At 41.2% G+C, this 21,446-nt stretch overlaps 3 protein-coding genes across 3 annotated transcripts in view; 2 read left to right on the top strand and 1 right to left on the bottom strand.

Moving 5' to 3' along the window:
- Nucleotides 1-6,027: 6,027 nt before the first annotated feature.
- On the top strand, nt 6,028-7,734 carry LOC306934076 (chemerin-like receptor 1). The gene is made up of 2 exons (XM_079516538.1): nt 6,028-6,077; nt 6,198-7,734. The coding sequence occupies exon 2, from the start codon at nt 6,258-6,260 to the stop codon at nt 7,287-7,289; it is 1,032 nt and encodes a 343-aa protein (XP_079372664.1). The 5' UTR covers nt 6,028-6,077; nt 6,198-6,257; the 3' UTR covers nt 7,290-7,734.
- Nucleotides 7,735-9,266: 1,532 nt separating this feature from the next.
- Nucleotides 9,267-11,104, top strand: LOC306934077 (chemerin-like receptor 1). Its single transcript, XM_079516539.1, has 2 exons — nt 9,267-9,316; nt 9,583-11,104. Exon 2 carries the CDS (start codon nt 9,627-9,629, stop codon nt 10,650-10,652), a length of 1,026 nt encoding a protein of 341 aa, XP_079372665.1. The 5' UTR covers nt 9,267-9,316; nt 9,583-9,626; the 3' UTR covers nt 10,653-11,104.
- A 35-nt stretch (nt 11,105-11,139) lies between these two features.
- The window catches only part of wscd2 (WSC domain containing 2), a 43,898-nt gene continuing 33,591 nt past the window's right edge, over nt 11,140-21,446 (bottom strand). Inside the window, exons 7-9 of the mRNA XM_079516537.1 lie at nt 17,176-17,340; nt 15,477-15,677; nt 11,140-13,043 (exon numbers count right to left, since the gene is read on the bottom strand). Of these exons, the coding sequence (XP_079372663.1) occupies nt 12,691-13,043; nt 15,477-15,677; nt 17,176-17,340 (719 nt within the window). The 3' untranslated portion in view covers nt 11,140-12,690. The remainder of the gene's footprint in view (nt 13,044-15,476; nt 15,678-17,175; nt 17,341-21,446) is intronic.

Here is a 21,446-nt window from a genome sequence, read left to right as displayed (position 1 = left end):
CGTCCGATTGCGGTGAAACTGTGCATGCATATTCCCACTACTAGGCTGAGAAAGAAATGCCACTTGATAGTTTTCAAATCAGCCTCATGGTGGCGCTACAATAGGCCAAGCCGCGTCACACACACACACACACACACACACACACACACACACACACACACACACACACACACACACACACACACACACACACACACACACACACACACACACAGCAATATGCAGTAATATGCAATGACAGTAATATGCAATATGCAGTAATATGCAATATTATGCAATATGCAGTAATATGCAATGACAGTAATATGCAATATGCAGTAATATGCAATGACAGTAATATGCAATATGCAGTAATATGCAATGACAGTAATATGCAATGACAGTAATATTCAATATGCAGTAATATGCAATGACAGTAATATGCAATGACAGTAATATGCAATATGCAGTAATATGCAATGACAGTAATATGCAATGACAGTAATATGCAATGACAGTAATATTCAATATGCAGTAATATGCAATGACAGTAATATGCAATGACAGTAATATGCAATATGCAGTAATATGCAATGACAGTAATAAGCAATGACAGTAATATGCAATGACAGTAATATGCAATATGCAGTAATATGCAATGACAGTAATATGCAATATGCAGTAATATGCAATATGCAGTAATATGCAATATGCAGTAATATGCAGTGACAGTAATATGCAATGACAGTAATATGCAATATGCAGTAATATGCAATATGCAGTAATATGCAATGACAGTAATATGCAATATGCAGTAATATGCAATGACAGTAATATGCAATATGCAGTAATATGCAATGACAGTAATATGCAATGACAGTAATATGCAATATGCAGTAATATGCAATATGCAGTAATATGCAATGACAGTAATATGCAATATGCAGTAATATGCAATGACAGTAATATGCAATATGCAGTAATATGCAATATGCAGTAATATGCAATATGCAGTAACTTTTTAGTAAATCAACCTGCCTCCTGCATTATGTGCAAATTCAAAACAGGTGGTACGCAGGGCTGTTGAGTGATATCCAACGAGCACTCCCAAACTCTGACACTTAGGAAACAAAAACTTTACAGATTGAAAGAGGATAATTCAAGCTTTCAGTATAGCTGCAATGTTGGTGAGTTTGACGTGTTTTAATACAATTAGATAGGACTTTTCTGTTTGGATGAATGGGCTGTCTATGGGAAGTTGCACCTAGGTGGCACCTTTCTGGCAAGATGGCAAGATGTCTGAATATCGTCAAAAGCCGACTATTAGTTAGGCAACTACAGATAATGGGGATAATGATGTGTGTTGCAAGGAGTTGCATTGGTGTTGCAAGGAGTTGCAAGGAGTTGCAAGGAGTGGATTGCAAGGAGTGTTGCAAGGAGTTGCATTGGGGTGGATTGACAGGAGTGTATGCCTGATTGCACCATATCTCTGACACTTTTAAATGCATTAAAGATTAAAGTAATAGTAGTAGTAATTAAGCCTTGCCGAGCCATGAGGCCCATAGGGCAGGAGCCTATCTCCTGTTTCTAAATGCATTCAAGTAAAGTGGTGTTTATTGCATTCAAGTACAGAGGTGTTTATTTTGACAAATGGACACTTTGGGGGGAAAAAACTTGTTAAATGTGACATAAGACATAATGGGTATACCTTTTACTTTTGGTACTGATGCCAACTGTTATTGCGACCACGTGTCGCAGTTACTATGAAAACCAGCAGGAAGCTGTCACGCACTTCCTGTAACAGGAAGCATGTCACGCTTTCCTGTTACGCCCACTCACTCACACACACACACACACACACACACACCGTGCTATTGCAGTTTCGAGCTAGCCTGGCTAATAAGCCAGACTAATATCACACAACACTGTCGCGGTGGCAGGCAAATTTTTTTTTGCCAACGGCTGATTCGGTCTGGTTTATTAACCAGGCTAGTTTCGAGCAGCATTGAACGTGCACTAGGCTCCGCCCACTCCAGAAAGTGTCAGCTCCGGAGTAACAGCGGAGCGCTAAGTTAAGCGATTAAACCAGGAAATGTCGCATCAGGACTTTTGCTTATTCCTTAATAATCTGTGTATATAAAATATAGATTATAAAGATCGCTTTTGTCATTTTGAATGCCCTGGACTTCCCATTCACTTCCCATAGGCTTCTGTAGAACTCCGAGAGTCCGAATTCCAAAAACTTTTTTTTAAATAGCTGCAGGTTGCGTTACAGGCGTCTCTGTTCTTTCTACGCTGCTCCATGATTCTCAATTATGCTCAAATGCACGCAAACGTGTCCGCCCCCACCATGTCTCATGCACGCCACGGCTGTCTGTATTTATGTTGACAACCCCCCACCCCACTTCCACTTGCTCCTGCGGTCGCTCCTCGCCCTAAAGGCGTCTTACTGGTTGTACTTTTAGTAAACAAGAATACAAGAACCGCCTGCCGAGCGGTCGGCGTGAGTTCTGAAGAAAACAATGAGGGCGAGCGACCCGAGTATTTTTTCATTTCATATTAATATACCATCTGAAAATATTATATAGGCCTACTATATTCTCAATTGAAAATAACAGATCTACAAGTGTTGCTGTGATTTTTTTAGACCTGCTATTTTCAAATGGCCTATGTAAAGTTCTAAAACACAGCCGCTTCTTTTGGACTTGTTTTCATAGCACTGGCCACTTGTTTCTCTTGCAAAATCTGGCAACACTGGTCACAGCACAGCAACCTGTCAGAATGAAACACAGGACAGTAGTGGCTACAGCTAAGAGGAACACTGGAGGAACCTTCACCAAATTAGGTACAAATGGCCCAGTCTACGTGTCAAAGTGTCCTTGACCAAGACACTTGACACTTAACTGCTCCCCAAGCACATACTATCGCTCACTGCTCCTATTGATAGTTATAGGATGGGTAAATGGACACATTTACAGTGACAAAAATACCCCAAAACTAATTGTTATTATCATTAAATGGTCTTGTGAGACATGTGACAATAATTCATATACCTTTGTCTGTAATTGCCTTCCAAAATCTGTGAGAAGGCCTATTTCGTACAAAAAACATAATCACATGTTGAGGGGTATAGCGTGCATCTCCAAAAGTGATTTCAATAGGGGGGATGCACAAACATCAAAAGTTGCACCATCTGTCATACAAACTCTTTCCCTCCATAGTCTTGGGCCAAAACCCCAAACCCAGCCTGGTGGACCTTTGTGCACTTTTCTAGTATAAAAATACTGCTGCTGCTGACACCTGAATAATTTCCCCCTGAGGATCATTAAAGGTTTATCTTATCTGATCTTTTTATGTAGCATACTAGCATCTAGATTTCAATTATGTGAAATGTTTTTCACTGATGTGTTTTGGAAACTAATTTCCATCAATAAAATGAAATCTATTATCTCTGACAGTGAGTGCGGTGTTATAAGTCCACAGGTTCAAAACTGTTCAATCATTTTCAAGCTCCATTCATTGGAGTAATACATAATGATATAATCCATATAATAATTATATAATACTAGTCTATACCGTTTGGGGATATAATATGAGTGCATTGGGAGTTCATTTCACCCAGGTGAAGGAGGGTCCGGGATCTGTCCTCTATTGTCCTTCCTCTGCCAGTAAAACCTACTTGAGTATAGGTTAATAGATACGTTAACCTATTTACATATTTCAGCACCAATTTCATCCTCAAATTTTGAGCACGGAATATCTGGCACTTATATACTGTACTAGACCGATGCCCGGTTGTAGGGCACAAAGTCGGTAACGATGGAAGTTGAAGATCCATGTCTATACCCGGCTATGCAATACCCGTTGTACCCGTGTCAGAGTACCCGTGTCCCTTTTATGGCCATATATGAAGATTTCTGCATCTGTCTCCTTTATTCCTATATATGGAGTTCTGTGTCAGGCATGCCCAAATATGGAGTGTTGTGTCAGAACAGGCCAGCTCCATATATGGACCCTGGGCAGGGGCCCTGTCCAGAGCCCGGACAGAGGCCTTTCCGAGGCCTGCACTCCCTGTGAGGGTGTGGAACACGTGTGTCCCCTGCGGTGTCCCCTGCGGCACACCCGTTACGCAATGTTCAGCCAATCACAGCGCAGAATGGCTCACCTTGCAGCCAATGACAACGGCCAATCACAGCACCAATTTCGGCGCCATACATGGTAATTCTTCCGTCCTCAAATTTTGAGGACATTACTAAAATTATAAGTTAAATATAGTCTAGTTATATAGTTATAGTATATAATCCTCTTAACTAACTTTAAACTTAACAATGTACGTATAATACCTATACTCTGAACCTGTTGCATTTATGTCCTGCCGTATTGGTGTCACCCATATTCAATCCAAAATCATGACAAATATTTAAATTGGGATTTGAATAATATGGTAGGACTGGGATTTAAATAAGTAGGACAATTATTATGAGAAGAACTCCTGTGTTGCCTTTCAAGTCACGCAAGCCTAAGAGGCAGCTGGGCCATGACCACTGTTATCTGACGCATAGAATTGTGGAGAAGCAAATAGCGGCGCACTGGCACCCTGATTCCATGCAGGGACTTGATGTGTGAGTGTTTCAGATGTGATGCTGGAGGGCATGTATTTGCTGTTGTATTATACTGTATATCAAGAGGCAGCTTCCATCCAGATGGGAACCTCATGCATAATTACCACATTTTGGGCTTGCAATGATTAATCAAACCATTAGATGCCCCTCATCCACCATCTGCCAGCTGCTATACAAATAATATTTATTTTTTTACATTGCATGCTGTTCAGTAATAAATCAGTGATGCTAATAGCCTGCACCCTTAGACTCACTAAATTGAGAAAGGACGCAATCATGTCACCCTCCGGGGGTCCTGGGAATTGGGATGCAATACTGTACTAGTCTAATGTCATTGGTCAAGTAGGACTCATAAAAGACCACCCCTGGGTCCGGCGACCCATTACATTGAAAACCTATTTACACCACTGATAAATTATTAAAACTATTGAGATAAAAAAATAAACACTGATGTGCCGTGACCTATGAGAATATTGCAAATAATTGTCAAAACACTAAGATTTGAATTATAATATAACACAAAATAAATATTCAAAAGAAAGAGAGAGAGGGAGAGACAGGCAGACAGACGGTGTGGACTGGCCTTAACAACTTTCATAAAAACAGAAGTAGACCTTTTGTAATGTACCGTATGTATGTCAATATATGTTGCCACTGCCAATAATAGATGAACAACTTTCCTGAAAAACATATTGTCTGAGCTTTCTCACTTTATTTCTCTGTTGAGTTGACCCATGAGCCCAGGTCCTTGAAGTCCTTAATTGACTTCCTTCAGAGCAGTGCCTTCTGTTGTTGTCAGAGGTGGATGTTCCGATGGGATGTTATAGGTGATAAATTCCACCTCTTGGCGTTCAGCTGGAGGCCAACCTAGGCACACTCTGACTCCACTCTGTTCAGGAGCTCCTGAGCTTGAAAAAAATTGTACCAAATTATCATGAGCATTTGTGAGGACCAATTATATGAGGATAGGTGAAAATGGTTGAAGTCGTCGTCTTTTAAGTACAGGTTGTTACCGCTGCTAGGTCAGATGGCTGGTAGGCTGAGAATGTGTGTGTGTGTGTGTGTGTGTGTGTGTGTGTGTGTGTGTGTGTGTGTGTGTGTGCGTGCGTGCGTGCGTGCGCGCGCGTAATGTCTGCGAGAGGAGTATTTGGGCATCCTTTTCTTCAAGTATCAATTCACTTACTGTATATCATCAGTCAGGGTATGGGAACTTATGATATTGTCGCATTTATAATAAATTCAACATAAGGTATTTTATGGGGTCAAGGTTAAGACTGGCTGGGAGAGTGACTCCAGAGTCCAGTAATCGAAATGCAGTAGTGAAAGCATCCAGAGGATGGACATATTGTGAAACTGCTGTGATCAGCTGCTTATCAAAAAGGAGATGTAATGTTGATTGACATGTTGGGGGACAACACGGCTGAGAGCATAATGTGATCCAGACAGCATCAAGTCAGCAGCACACAACGCATTACAGTAAGTATGATATTGATTTAGTTTTATTTAACTATCAAACAAAATGTTTTGATCCTGTTCAAGTACATCCTCTGGGATGACAGGCTTGTCATTTTAAACAAAATAGTTTTCTTTTTACAGGAAATTTGACTCTAATACCATACCATACCACAATACCACAATACCATTGTGGTCACCACAATGGATTATGATCCAACACTTTACGATGACTATGAATACGTCTATGATAACTCTACACCACATGAGGAAGCCGTTGTCACGCACAATGCAACATGTTTCAAGGAGACCTCATGTATCACTCTGCTGGTGATCAATGTGCTAATTTTTCTCCTGGGGATCTGTGGCAATGGTGTGGTGATCTGGATTGCTGGCTGTAAGATGAAAACGACAGTCAACACTACCTGGTACCTCAGTCTTGCAATCTCTGACTTTATTTTCTGCACCTTTCTACCGTTTAACATCACCCACATTGTAACAAAAGACTGGAAATTCGGGCTAGTCATGTGCAAGTTCTCCTCCTTCGTGATGTTCCTGAACATGTTCAGCAGCATCTTCCTGCTGGTCATCATCAGTGTTGATCGTTGTGTGTCGGTCATGTGTCCAGTGTGGGCCCAGAACCACCGCACGATTAGGAAGGCATCTGTGGCTGTTGTCTTAGCCTGGCTTGTCTCCATTGTGCTAAGCTTGCCAGCTATGTTTTTTCGGGACATTGCTCCTTTTCTGGGGAAGACGATATGCTTCAACAAATATACAGCTCATGAACACAGCCACAAGACCATCGCAGTAAGCCGCTTCATTGGAGGGTTTGTTATCCCGCTCTTCATCATCCTAATCTGCTACTCCATCATTATGGTGAGACTTCGGTCTAGTAGGATGAACAGGTCTTCCAAGCCCTTCAAAGTCATGACAGCCCTCATCGGCACGTTCGTCTTGTGTTGGCTGCCGTACCATGTATTCGTTCTACTGGAGCAGAACCCCCATTATCACAATGAGAACATTAGGATCGGACTTACAGTGGGCACATCGGTGGCTACAGCCAACAGTTTCCTGAACCCGGTACTGTATGTGTTCATGGGTGGTGATTTCAAACAGAAGTTCAAGAGTTCCGTGCTGTCTAAGATTGAAAATGCTATAGGGGAGGATGGCCGCACAACCAGCCGATATCTCTCCAGGTCGAGCTCCATGGGCGGCAGAGCTTCCACACACATCTAGTATCAAACTGGCTAAATGGGGATCTGTAGTGCTAGTGCACACAGTACATGATCCTTTGATGCTATAACAGATGTCACACATTTTGTGTGACACCAAGTGTGACACCAATACATATTCACATTATGTTTTATAGGGATTTTAGGGAAATGAGCTGCACTAGTACTACACTATGTAGTTTAGATTTGGTGATTGGATTATAAGAGAGGAAGTCATTCAGTAGTGGAATGTTTGGCTTAAAGGACAACTTTAGTTTTTTTCAGTTCATATTTTAGGTTATTATTTGACAAAGTCAAAGAGCAGTGTTATTATTATTATTATTATCTTTTTTTTCATTTACAGCCTTCATTTACACAATTTTACGGTGATTTCTTTATTATTATTTACTATACTCCTACTAGACCCCAGGAAATTACATCTGGCCACAAAAGATCACAGGATCAATTGAATGTGAAGAAGGGTGATTCATACAGTAGGCTTGTTTACCTCAGTCACTGATACTAAAATCTGATATTTTATTTTTTCTATGAACCTGTGACTTGACACCCAACACACGTTAGACGTTTAGACCCTTAGAATTTTAGAAGATTGTTTTCTTCCTATATATGTGTGTGTGTGTGCGTGCGTGCGTGCGTGCGTGCGTGCGTGCGTGCGTGCGTGCGCGAGTGTTTTTAGAAATGGCAACAAACCGCTCCATTCACATTGAAAAGCTTTGGCAGAATCCTCCACATTAACAGAATCTTAATTCACGAAGACACCAATGCAATTGAGTTTTTACATTTATCTCTTGGAAATGTCACAAGAAGAATCACTTACGGTCATTTGTAGATAATTCAAATTATACATTTTGAGAGAGAGATTTGTAATTTTTATGATGAACATGATGAATGATTGTCCATTCATGATTTGATTGATATAATTTGTATTTTGGGTAGATGTACTTGCTGTAAATGTCTTCTGGATCAGAACACACACACACACACACACACACACACACACACACACACACACACACACACACACACACACACACACACACACACACACACACACACACACACACACACACACACATACTCTGTCATGGGGTGTAATATGTTATACTGTATAACATTATAATATAATTTATGTACCATGATGATGAATGATTGTCCATTCATGATTTGATTGATATAATTTGTATTTTGGGTAGATGTACTTGCTGTAAATGTCTTCTGGATCAGAACACACACACACACACACACACACACACACACACACACACACACACACACACACACACACACACACACACACACACACACACACACACACACACACACACACACACACACACACACACACACACACACACACACACACACACACACACACACACACTGTCATGGGGTGTAATATGTTATACTGTATAACATTATAATATAATTTATGTACCATTTTGTATTCCTATTGCGGAGTGACACATTAATAAAGGTTTATCTAGCTACAGTATCTATCCATCCATTCATCCATTTCTATGTAGGCCCACTTGAAAATCTCAAATGATATCTTTGACTCCTCTGTGAACATTTGGAGGCCCATTTGCAATATCATGTCACCCCCCGGGGGTCCTGGGATGCAACACTGTACTCTGTAACAGAATCCATGTTTAAAAAGAAATCGTGGTAAAAAAAAAGAAAAGAAAAACATCCACGGACACAATCATTTTGCATTGCATCAGTCTTCAATCCTACGTTATAAACAATAAAATCCATGTATAAATTGTCGTAGAAACACGATCGGAATGATAACACACAAACACACAACGTTGTTGAAGTGGGACTCATAAAATGTCCCTGGGACCCATCTAAAAGACCACCCCTGGGACCCGGGCAACAGAAAGCAACAGAAAAAAAAGGAAATGAACTGGGGTAAAATTTGAAGAAGTAAAAAAGTATGTAAGTACAGTGACATATCCTCTTCCTGCCTTTCATTTACTACTGCATAGCCAGATCTGTTCTGAAGTGAGCGGGTCTTGTGTGAGCCGATAGGTGAGTGATTTTATTATTATTTCTGCCTTGGTGTCATCTTCCACTGGTCCATGATTGCACTTTAAATTTAATTTTAATTTTAGCTCATTAAGCATGTTTTTTAAACGGTTAGAGGTGAAAATGACACAAAATATAAATATTAACTCAGTTTATCGTTTTAGTTTTTTTTTCCTGTAGCACAAAACGTGCAACTGAAATAAACATGTTTAGTGGTGTGACAAAAATGTACATTACTTGAACATATCAATGCCTTTCCTTTTCTACAGCAGTGCACCATTACATCTGTGTCGTCACTGTTACCTACTGTACCATGACATCTGGGACATCGCAAACTCTGTTACTTACCAGTAACGACGTTGATGACACAACTGAGGATTATGATTACTCTTTATCTACAGATGGGCCTTTCAATGGGCCTTTCAATGACACTTCACCATTGTGCGAAGCTGGGTGTGTCACCATGGCTGTGATAAATGTGATCATCTTCCTGCTAGGCATTTTGGGGAATGGTGTGGTTATCTGGGTTGTTGCCTTCAAGATAAAAAAGAAGACAGTCAATACAACGTGGTACCTCAGCCTGGCCCTCTCTGACTTCATCTTCTGTGCAACTCTCCCTTTCAACATCCATTTACAAACAACAGGATCTTGGAAGTTTGGACTTTTCATGTGCAAGTTCACCTCCTTTGTTTTGTTCCTCAACATGTTCAGCAGCATCTTCCTAATGGTAATTATCAGTATTGACCGTTGTGTGATTGTTGTGCATGCAGTTTGGGCCCAAAACAATCGTACACTGAGAAAGGCTGCAGTTGCAGTTGTTGTTACCTGGCTCTTTTCTATGCTGCTGAGCATTCCTTCCTTAGTTTTTCGTGTTCTTATCCCAGACCCAGTCAATGATGTTATGAAATGCTACAACGATTACAAGGACAAGAAAAGTACCGTATTAGTCTTTCGTTTTGTTCTAGGCTTTGTATTTCCACTGATAATCATCACTGTGTGTTATATGGTTATCATTGTAAGGCTACAGAACAAATTTGCCAAGTCCACTAAGGCCTTCAAAGTTATGACTGCCCTGATAGTCACATTTGTCATCTCTTGGCTTCCATACCATATCTTTATGTTACTAGATATCAACCAGACTCACAAGACTGGAATAGCTATATCGGTGACTCTTGCAGCCGCAAACAGTTGCATGAACCCATTTCTTTATGCATTCATGGGCAAAGATGTGAAGCAGAAATTGTTTAGCTGTTTTGCTTCAAAATTGGAAAGTGCTTTCAGCGAAGACAGGTCCTCCGGAAGTAGAGCAACGGGTAGAACATCTAATTCTCAGCTTTAGAGACGAGAATATTCTCATTTGATACATCAACGTCTTGCCAATATTGTTTGTATTCTTTTATTTATTTATTTTTTACTTGAAATAATTTAGCAAACAAATATTTGCATCAAATTTAGATCACTGTATTGACAAGCAAAGTGGGAATTTTAGGTCGGCCTGATCCATTTTTGCACAGATGCTTTGAGTGATCTGGCTCTGCATTTCCTCAACAAAATCATGGCCATCAAGGAATGAGCATTATCACACTCATTTATTCAACTGTAACATGGTCTAATGAGACTATCGTCTTCATTCAGTGCATGGAAAGCTAATAGCTACAATGTTGTTATTTGGTGCACACACAAAGACATATGTATTTCACACTACACACAAGTTAAAAAATCTGGTGTAATTGCCTTTCTCCAGTAAATGCATTAAATGACACCTTATTTTATACCAAGAATTGAGATACATGTGCACAATTGCAATACAAAAATAGGCACGGCAATTGCATCATCAAATATAATTTAATAACAGGAGAAACTTGGGCATAATATTCAAGTTAATTTGACAGAATATGATGTTTTCTCTTTTGAACTACAAAGTGTGTCTTCCTCCTGGTATTGTATTTCTGGTGTTACGCAACATGCCATTGAAATTGTATTGGTATTTTATTTCTGGTGTTACGCAACATGCCATTGAAATTGTAACTACCATAAACAATATTACACTAGGTTCTTCTCTTATTTATTGGGCTGTATCACATTACATTCATTCTATATAAAATACATTCAAATGTTACTCCCGTATTCCAAAAGTGCCAGCTGTGAGAGCTAGAGTCACGAAAAGATAAAGCATGTGTCAAAAATAGAAATTATTTCTCCCATTTTCTCTTGCATTAGAATGTTGTTTTTTTAGTTTGTTTTTCATGTTTTTGCAGACATTATAAAAATATACATATATGATTCATATGGAAGTCTTTAATCTTGCATGGCTGTGTTAGCTTTTTTAAGTGTATGGCATAAAATAATCCAAATGGCACAGAGAAGGGGCCTGCACAAACAAAATTAAATGCTTCGCACTTCTATGTACTGTTATAGAACTGAATATTACGAAATGGGTATTTTTTGTATAGTTATTTTAATAAAGCAACTACCAAAAGAGAACATAGTTATGCTCATTCTATATAAGGACAAGTCATCAAAACTACGATGGAATGAATACTACTACTAGAGGTAATCTCCTATTTATTGTTATAAATTGGAATATAATGCCAAATACTTGATCTTTGGGGTAAAACTTGCACAGTGAAATGTGTTTTGGATTTCTGCAGTTAGTCCAGTGTTAAGAGAAAAAAAAATCGAGATTAGATAAATTATGTTCTTAAAATTATTTCAACCCAATGCCATAGAGGGCATTCATGAATCATCTCTGAGGGGAGTTACAAAAAGAATAGTGTTCTTTACCTTTCCAAGACTGAAAATCTAATCCTTAGATTTTAATCCTGTAAATTCAATAACTTTACATTATAGTAAAATGGTTGCATATTGCATTTTGTTTTCTACCTAGCAAAAAGGTTGAACATTAAATTCAGAAGTTTGGAGGGAATATTATTGCATACATGTACAAACGAGAGATTGATGTCTATACCTGTGATAGCAGCAGACCATTTTCCATAATTGCAATTCATATTCTGCATATAAATAAGTTCATATAACACCCGTTACAGTGTTAATACAACTTCTAGATGAGGTCCACTTTATTTAACGGCTGAAAATAATCCAGCCATAATGAGTTTAGATGTGCTTCCAAAACGAGTCACAGCTTCTTCATGTTAAGGCATGTCCACATAGTCACATACCAATACAGTACATGTGCATAGAGCAGGAAATTAAGAGTTTCTCATTAAGTCCTTAAATGACCTCCCAATCTACAGCAAGTAATTACCACTCCTATTAGAATGAGCAGGATGAAGTTGCTGTCCAAATCAATCAAAAATTACATGGGAGGGAAGAGAGAATGAATTACTGGAAAGAAAAAAAAAGCTGTTTCCCATATATCACCTTGGCTTGTACTCTTCTGGAACCCCAGACATATTCCTTTTCTTCAAGGCAGAATCGACTGTCCTGATGAGTTCGTCAATGTCAGCACGCATTTCAGGAGTATAAGGGTCATACTTGAGCTTTCGTAGGCCGGATCGCTTGAAGCTGCCATCCTTCTGACCCTCGACACAAAGCAGACGGTCCTCTGAAACCTCCAGACCTAGAAACAGGACCATTCCCTTAAGCTTGGAGAACAAGTCCCTCTTGAGGTCCTCAAAGTGAACCACAAGGACGTTCTTCCCATGGTGCAGCCAGTCCAAGGTGTGGGACGCCCACCATGGAGCATAGTTCTTCACAAACTCAGGCCACTCTGTATAACAAAAAGAAAAATGAAATTCTATAAGTGTCTTGTTTCTCATGTAACTTCTATTTCTTGTATTCATATACAGAAGAATTACAAGAAATTAATAGAATAAAATTAAAAGAAAACAGGAAAGAATATCTAGGCCTAAAAAGACAAAACGAGAAGGGCAAAAACGCGAGAAACAAAACAAAAAATAGCTAAATGTCCAGTATTAATGGAGATAAATTATATAATGTGATGTTCACAGTCATTTCTTGTGAAGTTCTTCCTCAGACAGGTCACATTGAAGTTAGACAGTTTACTGATTCATGCTTATACTTGTGCGCCGGTGTCGCGCACAATAAATAGCTGAGCTACTGATAAAATGTGTTGAGAGCTAGTAGATTGGCTATTTTTGGTGCACAACGCGGCATGCAACCAGGTCTAAATTAGACCTTAGGACCACTTCTTGGAGAACCCCACCTCACTTCGTAATTTCTTTACAATAATAATGATCCACAGGAAGTGATGGGCCATAAAAGTAATGGCCAGCGAGAATTGTGCTCCATTAGCAAGTATCTGGTATTAAAAGGGGATATTAAAACTAAGTAAAACTTAAGGGTCTGCTGAGTTAACAAATCAGCTGTCTTTACAGAATAATGAGGGAGGTATCTTTTGCGCCATCCATGGTGAGCAGAATAGAATATTGGCCAGTTTTTGAGCAATTGGATATCACACTGTTCAGTCCACCTAGTCTGGGTGGCTCTTCTTTTCCAAATATCTCACCTACAGTATGCTTGTTGTAGAATGTTATTTTTATTTTTATCATTTTTTGTCATTGCCAATTCCCCTCTTGTTTTGTACTAGAGGTTCACGCTAGAGCCCTGTATCGGGAGCAGGAGGCCTAAAGATCTTATATTCACGTTAGCAAGATATGTATATGTCTGAGGAGAACGTAATATCCCCTAATCGCAAGTGGAGTGTCTCTCTCTCTCTCTCGTTCAATCTAGTGATTGAACAGAACACAACACGGATGTTCTGGGATAATTTCTGATGTTATGCTGTGTCGAGGTTACAATATTAACGCTTCTGAAGAGAAATACACGTTTTAGACGGATGCAGTGACTAATGGCGGCTTTCAGAAATGTAAGCAGGCGCGATGCTAGGAGGATGGGGTACTGGTACTGGTTGGCAAAATTGAAGTAAATAAAAGAATGCAAGCACATTGAAGATGGTGAAAGGAGTCTATGTTGGTGCCAGAGAACATATGAGGACCAGAAAGCACAGTGGGGAACAGCAGTTTCGCCTACGTCACAGTCTATGACTTTGCAATCTGAACTGGCGCACATTTTCCATCCGTTTCAAATGTAATATAAGATAGTCAATGTTGTACAATATGGACCATACAATATACTCCACAGTGGTGGGCAGGAACTTTACCCCTGCACCAGCCGGTTGTATGTCAACGGTGGCTATATTTGAGAAAAATAAATCAGCAGAAAGAAGTTAAGATAGTTTAAAATATAATAGCGGTATAATAACGGTCAGTAGCTATATCATTCCCTGTGGCCTACAGCCTCCCTTGACAGCACTGAGTGCACAGAGATGCCTCAGCTGGGGTCTCTTACACAATGTTACACTGACTCACAACAAGCTGCTCGACAATATTACAATATGTTCTCTTCATTCTTACATCATCACATCATCGCTAGACCAATAAATAAAGAAACCAAGGGTTTCCAAGGGTCAAGTAAAGTGTGCTGCTGTTTGCTTAGCATGTGAGATGCCCTGTGCATGCATCTCTTTTTCTCTCAGGCAAAAATTGAATTAACCACAGACACAGGAAGTCTGTCGCAGCCAGCAGGAAGGCTTACTTAATACTATGGTTACTGAAATACCGTGAGAATAGAAGAGATACAGTATACTGTGTGTGTATCTATCTATCTGTGTGTGTGCATCTGTGCATGCACAGATGCAAATCTTGTATCTCCAATTGAGCTGGATGCGGGTAAAGTGGTGATAGTATAATGACACTTGCAAGTAACTTACAATAATACAAAGTCAGAATAACAACTTTGATGATGCAGTATTGCTTTGTTTTAAAAATATAAGGTTTTCTTCATTTTCTGAAAAGAATATATTTCGTTTTTTCTGAAAAATGAACATTTTGGACTGGTTTCTTAGTGACAGCAGAGATATGGGACTATGGATGGAAATGAGCTTCTGAATCTATCTCAATCCGGCATGTTTACATGAGATCACTATATGTATTGTTGAATGTTCATTAATGTGCACTGTCTCCCTACCCCCCATGACTTCATTAATGTGCACTGTCTCCCTACCCCCCATGACTTCATTAATGTGCACTGTCCCCCTACCCCCCATGACTTCAGACATGAGATCACTATATGTATTGTTGAATGTTCATTAATGTTCATGTTCATGACTTCAGAAATTCACCTTTCCCTCTCCAATGGGCCTGTGAGGCAAAGCCAATGTGCCCGCCATATTTACGATTGAATTCTGCCATGAGGGCCTTGTAAGGGCTCCGGATCATCAGGATGCTGGAGTCAAAGGTGTCGATCTCCTTCTTTCCACTCTCATGTGTCTTAATGCAGATCGTCCTCCCACTACGCCAGTGATCTCGCTCCCCTTTAAAACCTGAGGAACAATGAATTATGCAAAATAAGAAATAACTGTATAATCCAGTGCAGTACAAGAGCAAATGGCCTGTTATAAATAATAATATTATGGTCTGTTGGTCTCATGTCATGTTCCATGTTGAATAAATGGAATGGTGCGCAGTGTCTTGACTCAAAGACAAGGAAGCACAAACGATAGTGTAAACTCACAAACCTAGACTCAAGGGACCTCATTCACAACAGCGTTTACGCTCATATCGTGAGCGGAGCGTGAGCGGACGGGCATTTACGAGGATTCCCATAATACGTGGGAATTCATGGCCATCGCCTTGAACTTGACGTTGACTTCCGTTGGTCGTAAACTCCGCTCAGTTCCACGTCTGCTTAGAGGGTAGTGTACTCGTGATCAAGGCATGCGTATATTTATTCAGAAGGCTTTAGTCTTCATGCTGAATCAATTAATAGTCGCCACCTCAAATAAAATATGTAGGGTGTGTCCCCAATATTGGTCAGCACATAAAAAAATGATAGCCAATATAAAAGTCGAGTATCACTTGTATGCCTATATGCATGCATTCTAGAGGCATTGGTCAAGTTAGCCTAGAGTCCCATACAGAAACTGCCCCCGCAAACCCGACAACCTTTTATTTATTTATTAGGATATTTCTAGCATGCGGCTCACTCTCAGCAGCCTTCTAGTCGCAGTGCAACGCGTTGTAATTTTAATATGACGACATCATGAAATGAACCACTTACATCTGACGAAGAGGCTACCCGCCATATGGTTGAAATTTTAAATAGCTATGTCTACGTGGCCATGATCAGAACAAATCCATTCTCCGCATGGCATTCAGACAGATGACAGTGAGATGATATTAATCTAAAAGACGGACTTCCCCGCATGAATCAATGCAGCTCTGATAAAAAAAATCGGATATCTATTTTACCTCTGCAGGCGAGTGTGCAATTGTTCAATAGAAATGGCTCTTTATAGGTATTTGCCAAGTAGGCCTATAGGATATAGCCTTGAGCTTGAATTTAAATCAATAAATGAAAGAGTTGGTCATGAGAGTAGCCTATACTTTATAACGTTCAGTCCGTTGACATTGCTGTCAAAATTAACTGTTTTACAAGCTCATGCATCGCGGAGCACCGCGTTCACTGGATCAGTGTATTTTGCAGGCTGTAATGATGACCTATTTCAGATATATTTCCTGTTGCCTTATATGGCGTGGATGTTCCATTAAACCAGGCGACACCAGGCGAATCGCTTGGGAAAGAGGCGGAAAAGGTACACCGGGCGATCCGCACAAATGCACTGATTACACCACCTTCGCTGAATGACACGGGAGCTTATCGCAGCTTGATCGGACGGATAAATACGCGATCATTACGCATCTCTCATTTACACCTGGGCGTATTTCTGCGTTGTGAATGAGGACCAATGTATTGGTGCACAGCAGTAGTCTGCTGCAGTGCACCAAAGGACCATCAAAAGGTCCCATGTTGAAGCCTACCTTTATTATACAGTGAGCCATCAAAGTAGTAACTGCCAGTGTAGAAACCAGTAGCTAGCTCTATGAGGTGTCGAGCCCAGGTGTTTCCAGCCCCAGGGAAACTGGCGAGGGCCAGCAACTGTTTGGAACGTGTGGGAAGGAAGCGTCTGTCCATGCATCGGTTATCTGAGGGTACATAGACGCAACGCAATTCAACTCAACATCATACAATAACATTTTATATTTTTATTCTCTTATTTTCCTGTTAATGTATACATTAATTAAGGAGAGACAGGAACTTTTACTGAACAAACTCTATAGCAATGATTATTATCTGAAATTGAATTTTAGTAGTTTTTGTTTTAACTCAAAATAGTACATTCACAACACACTATGATGATCGAAGTGTGAACATGCATAATTCAATTTTAATGCGAGGAGTACTGTACGCCGGGGCCTTTAATTACCTATGCCATTTATTTTTCCTAACCACAAAATGCTTTGGAAAGACATTAGAGGGCTTTGACTCAGCCTGAGCTCTGATCATCTGATGGTGGCTTGTGGTTTTAATGATTGTGAAATATTGGCAGCTGTTTAAAAAGATAGCCTATCCTACGTCAGTGGAAGACCTTAGAAGAAAAGCTCACATTAGCTATTAGTCAGTGAGTCAGAATGAAAGTTCTCCTTTTCCATCTTCCTCTTACAATGTCTCCAGTGTTGGTTTGTTATGTACTATACTCTGTTGTTAAGAATGTGAAAGGTTAACATGTACAGCCTATGTGCACTTCTCAATTGACTAAAGGGTCTAACTCAAAAATGTCTGCATAGAATATAGTATTCACCATTCACTTATGTTTGGGTTTTTCCTGTTGCAGTCTTTAGACTTGAGTTATCAAATTTGAGATTTGTACAAGACTTTACTTGAGACTTGTATAATCAACCATGACTTGACTTGATTGTTCTGTTGAAAGACTTTTTTTTTTCAACTTATTGTTTTTTATTGTCATTGCCGGGGTAGACAATACATTTTATACATATGCATCATATATCATCATTCAGTTCTTCAATACAGAATTGTCTCCCCAAGGAGACAGCGTTGAAAGACTTTTAAAGCATGACGTCAGTCCGTTGCTCTCCCAAGCTGGCAGAGGGAGTGTAGTGCCCAGGATTACACTATTGACACTGGGTGTTTTTGTTTTTGTTACAAAAAGTTACAAAAAAAAGCAAGAAAAAAAAGCAGCTCTGCTCAGGAAGCACTGCACCAGCCACATACATGCAAGGGTAGAATTAATATATTAGCGGAAATACCAGTAGGTTACAGAAAAAGTTTCTTGTTCAACCATAATTAGGGTGTCAGAAGCTAAATTGCCAACGTGTGAACATTGTCAACAGTGCTCTTGACTGTGACTACATCCATGGAATGTGGAGACAAACCACTAAACGCCCCTAGCCACCAAACTGAGTTGTCCTGTCTATTACAGACTAATGTCAGGGGATCAGTCAGATTAAATGTCAAGGTTTACACTACATGTGTTAAAAAAGTACACCGCACACAAACAGTCAGCTGATGGTGCTGCTGTGCACCTGTGCGAGAGGAAATGGCTCCATGCCATCAGTGCTCTGCTGGGTAATTGGAATGCCCGCCTTAAAACATGCTCGCCCTAAAAAAAATCTGCCGACCTCACACCGCCCGCTCGGTGGGTCGGTTCTTGCATTTGTTTTACTGAGAATAAGAAATAAGTTTAGGAATAGGGTTAGGTTGTGGCACCGTTTTATTGAGGTTAAGGTTAGGAATAAGGTTAGGTTTAACCGCTTAGGCATAGTTTACTGAGGTTACGTTTAGGAATACCAGGCAGAGCAGTTACGCCGACTGTACGTCTGGTGCCTCAAAGAGGCGAGCGTTCTGGTATTCGTCTGCAGAAATCTGCAGTGTAATGAAAAAACGGAAGAGTTTCAGGAGGCATTGCACGTCCAAAACAGGAATTCTCAGACTACACTCTTCTGAAACCTACACGTTTATGCATCTCTCTCTCTCTTTCCCACACAGACACACAAACACGCACGCACGCACGCACGCACGCACGCACGCACGCACGCACGCACGCACGCACGCACGCATGCACGCATGCACGCATGCACGCAAATGCATCACTACAGCCATGTACACACCAGTATCATAACTGAATTACAGCTTTAACACATAGCTGCCAGTGTCCACTACCACAGAGTCTTGGGTTTTGAATCCACCGTGGCGCATTCGGCTTTCTTGAGTGTCTATATGAACACAATTGGCCCGTGTTCGGTGGAAAGGAAGGTGGGAGGGCGGGGAGGGTAATTATTGTTACTGCATGTAATCCTACGGGCTGGGGTGGTACGCAGGCCCTACGTCCTGGTGGGGCTCTACACTGGCAGTCAGTAGGTACGCAGGCCCTACGTCCTGGTGGGGCTCTACACTGGCAGTCAGTAGGTACGCAGGCCCTACGTCCTGGTGGGGCTCTACACTGGCAGTCAGTAGGTACGCAGGCCCTACGTCCTGGTGGGGCTCTACACTGGCAGTCAGTAGGTAGTAGGTACGCAGGCCCTACGTCCTGGTGGGGCTCTACACTGGCAGTCAGTAGGTACGCAGGCCCTACGTCCTGGTGGGGCTCTACACTGGCAGTCAGTAGGTAGTAGGTACGCAGGCCCTACGTCCTGGTGGGGCTCTACACTGGCAGTCAGTAGGTAGTAGGTACGCAGGCCCTACATCCTTGTGGGGCTCTACACTGGCAGTCAGTAGGTAGTAGGTACGCAGGCCCTACGTCCTGGTGGGGCTCTACACTGGCAGTCAGTAGGTAGTAGGTACGCAGGCCCTACGTCCTGGTGGGGCTCTACACTGGCAGTCAGAAGGTAGTAGGTACGCAGGCCCTACATCCTTGTGGGGCTCTACACTGGCAGTCAGTAGGTAGTAGGTACGCAGGCCCTACGTCCTGGTGGGGCTCTACACTGGCAGTCAGAAGGTAGTAGGTACGCAGGCCCTACATCCTGGTGGGGCTCTACACTGGCAGTCAGAAGGTAGTAGGTACGCAGGCCCTACATCCTTGTGGGGCTCTACACTGGCAGTCAGTAGGTACGCAGGCCCTACATCCTGGTGGGGCTCTACACTGGCAGTCAGTAGGTACGCAGGCCCTACGTCCTGGTGGGGCTCTACACTGGCAGTCAGTAGGTACGCAGGCCCTACGTCCTGGTGGGGCTCTACACTGGCAGTCAGTAGGTACGCAGGCCCTACGTCCTGGTGGGGCTCTACACTGGCAGTCAGTAGGTACGCAGGCCCTACGTCCTGGTGGGGCTCTACACTGGCAGTCAGTAGGTACGCAGGCCCTACGTCCTGGTGGGGCTCTACACTGGCAGTCAGTAGGACATATTTGTGCTTTTACCTTTTTGTACTTTTGTGGCTTCCTTATAATATTGTATTCTCACTGTGTGTTTTTAAACTTTTGGGTCCACTAATATGACTTCTCTTGTCTTTTAGATATTGAAGACCTGGATGACTTACACTGTCATATTTTCCTTTGTGCTTTAGTGATGCCCTGACCCTGATAAATGGTGTATTTTGCATTATGGGATTGCATACACCTTTTTCTTTATTTAGGGTGGGTCTAATATGGTTTTGAGGGGAGTGACAGACTCACTTATGGGTTCTGATCATCTGTCCAGCCAATGACCTGCATCTCCATGACCTTCTCACTGGGGGTGTGGTCTATAAATGTTTGGTGGTTATTGTGCCCTGTATTGTCTGTCCTGATGAAGGTCTAATCGACCGAAACGCCGACCTAATAAAGAGCAACATTGTGGCAAGTGTCTGACAGTGTGTGGGACCTTTTCTTTGTTTTTCAAAGATACCCTTTTTGAGTGGTGTAAACCACTCCTACAACTGGCTTTTGTGTGCATAAAAAAATGACCATGGTTGCTATGTTCAAAATAATTTCTGACGTAATTAAATCACACCCGGGTGAACTGGATGACCGTAGCAACCGTGGTCATTTTCTCTGCACAAAAAAAGCCAGTTGTGAAATCACATCCAGGTGTGATTTCATTACGTCAGATCAGAGCTGATCAGGCTACATAATACCTTACCTTATTTCATTACGTCAGACATTACGTCAGACCACAGCTGATCATGCTATATAAAACCTTACACCACTCAGTTCACACGGGTGTGATTTTTAATATACGCACCTGTCACTAGCTTTCTGAGGTGTGCATCGGCCTTTTGCTAAGAAAAAGTCAGTAGGACACAACAGCAGTGCCAACAC

This window comes from Electrona antarctica (assembly GCF_951216825.1).
Source record: "Electrona antarctica genome assembly, chromosome: 12".
NCBI classification, from domain to species: domain Eukaryota; kingdom Metazoa; phylum Chordata; class Actinopteri; order Myctophiformes; family Myctophidae; genus Electrona; species Electrona antarctica.
Note: the sequence above shows the minus strand (reverse complement) of the source record. Positions and strands in the feature narration are given on the sequence as shown.

What these genes read in the sequence shown, in the direction of transcription:
- LOC306934076 (XM_079516538.1), top strand. Translation starts at nt 6,258, where the DNA reads ATGGATTATGATCCAACACTTTACGATGACTATGAATACGTCTATGAT.
- LOC306934077 (XM_079516539.1), top strand. Translation starts at nt 9,627, where the DNA reads ATGACATCTGGGACATCGCAAACTCTGTTACTTACCAGTAACGACGTT.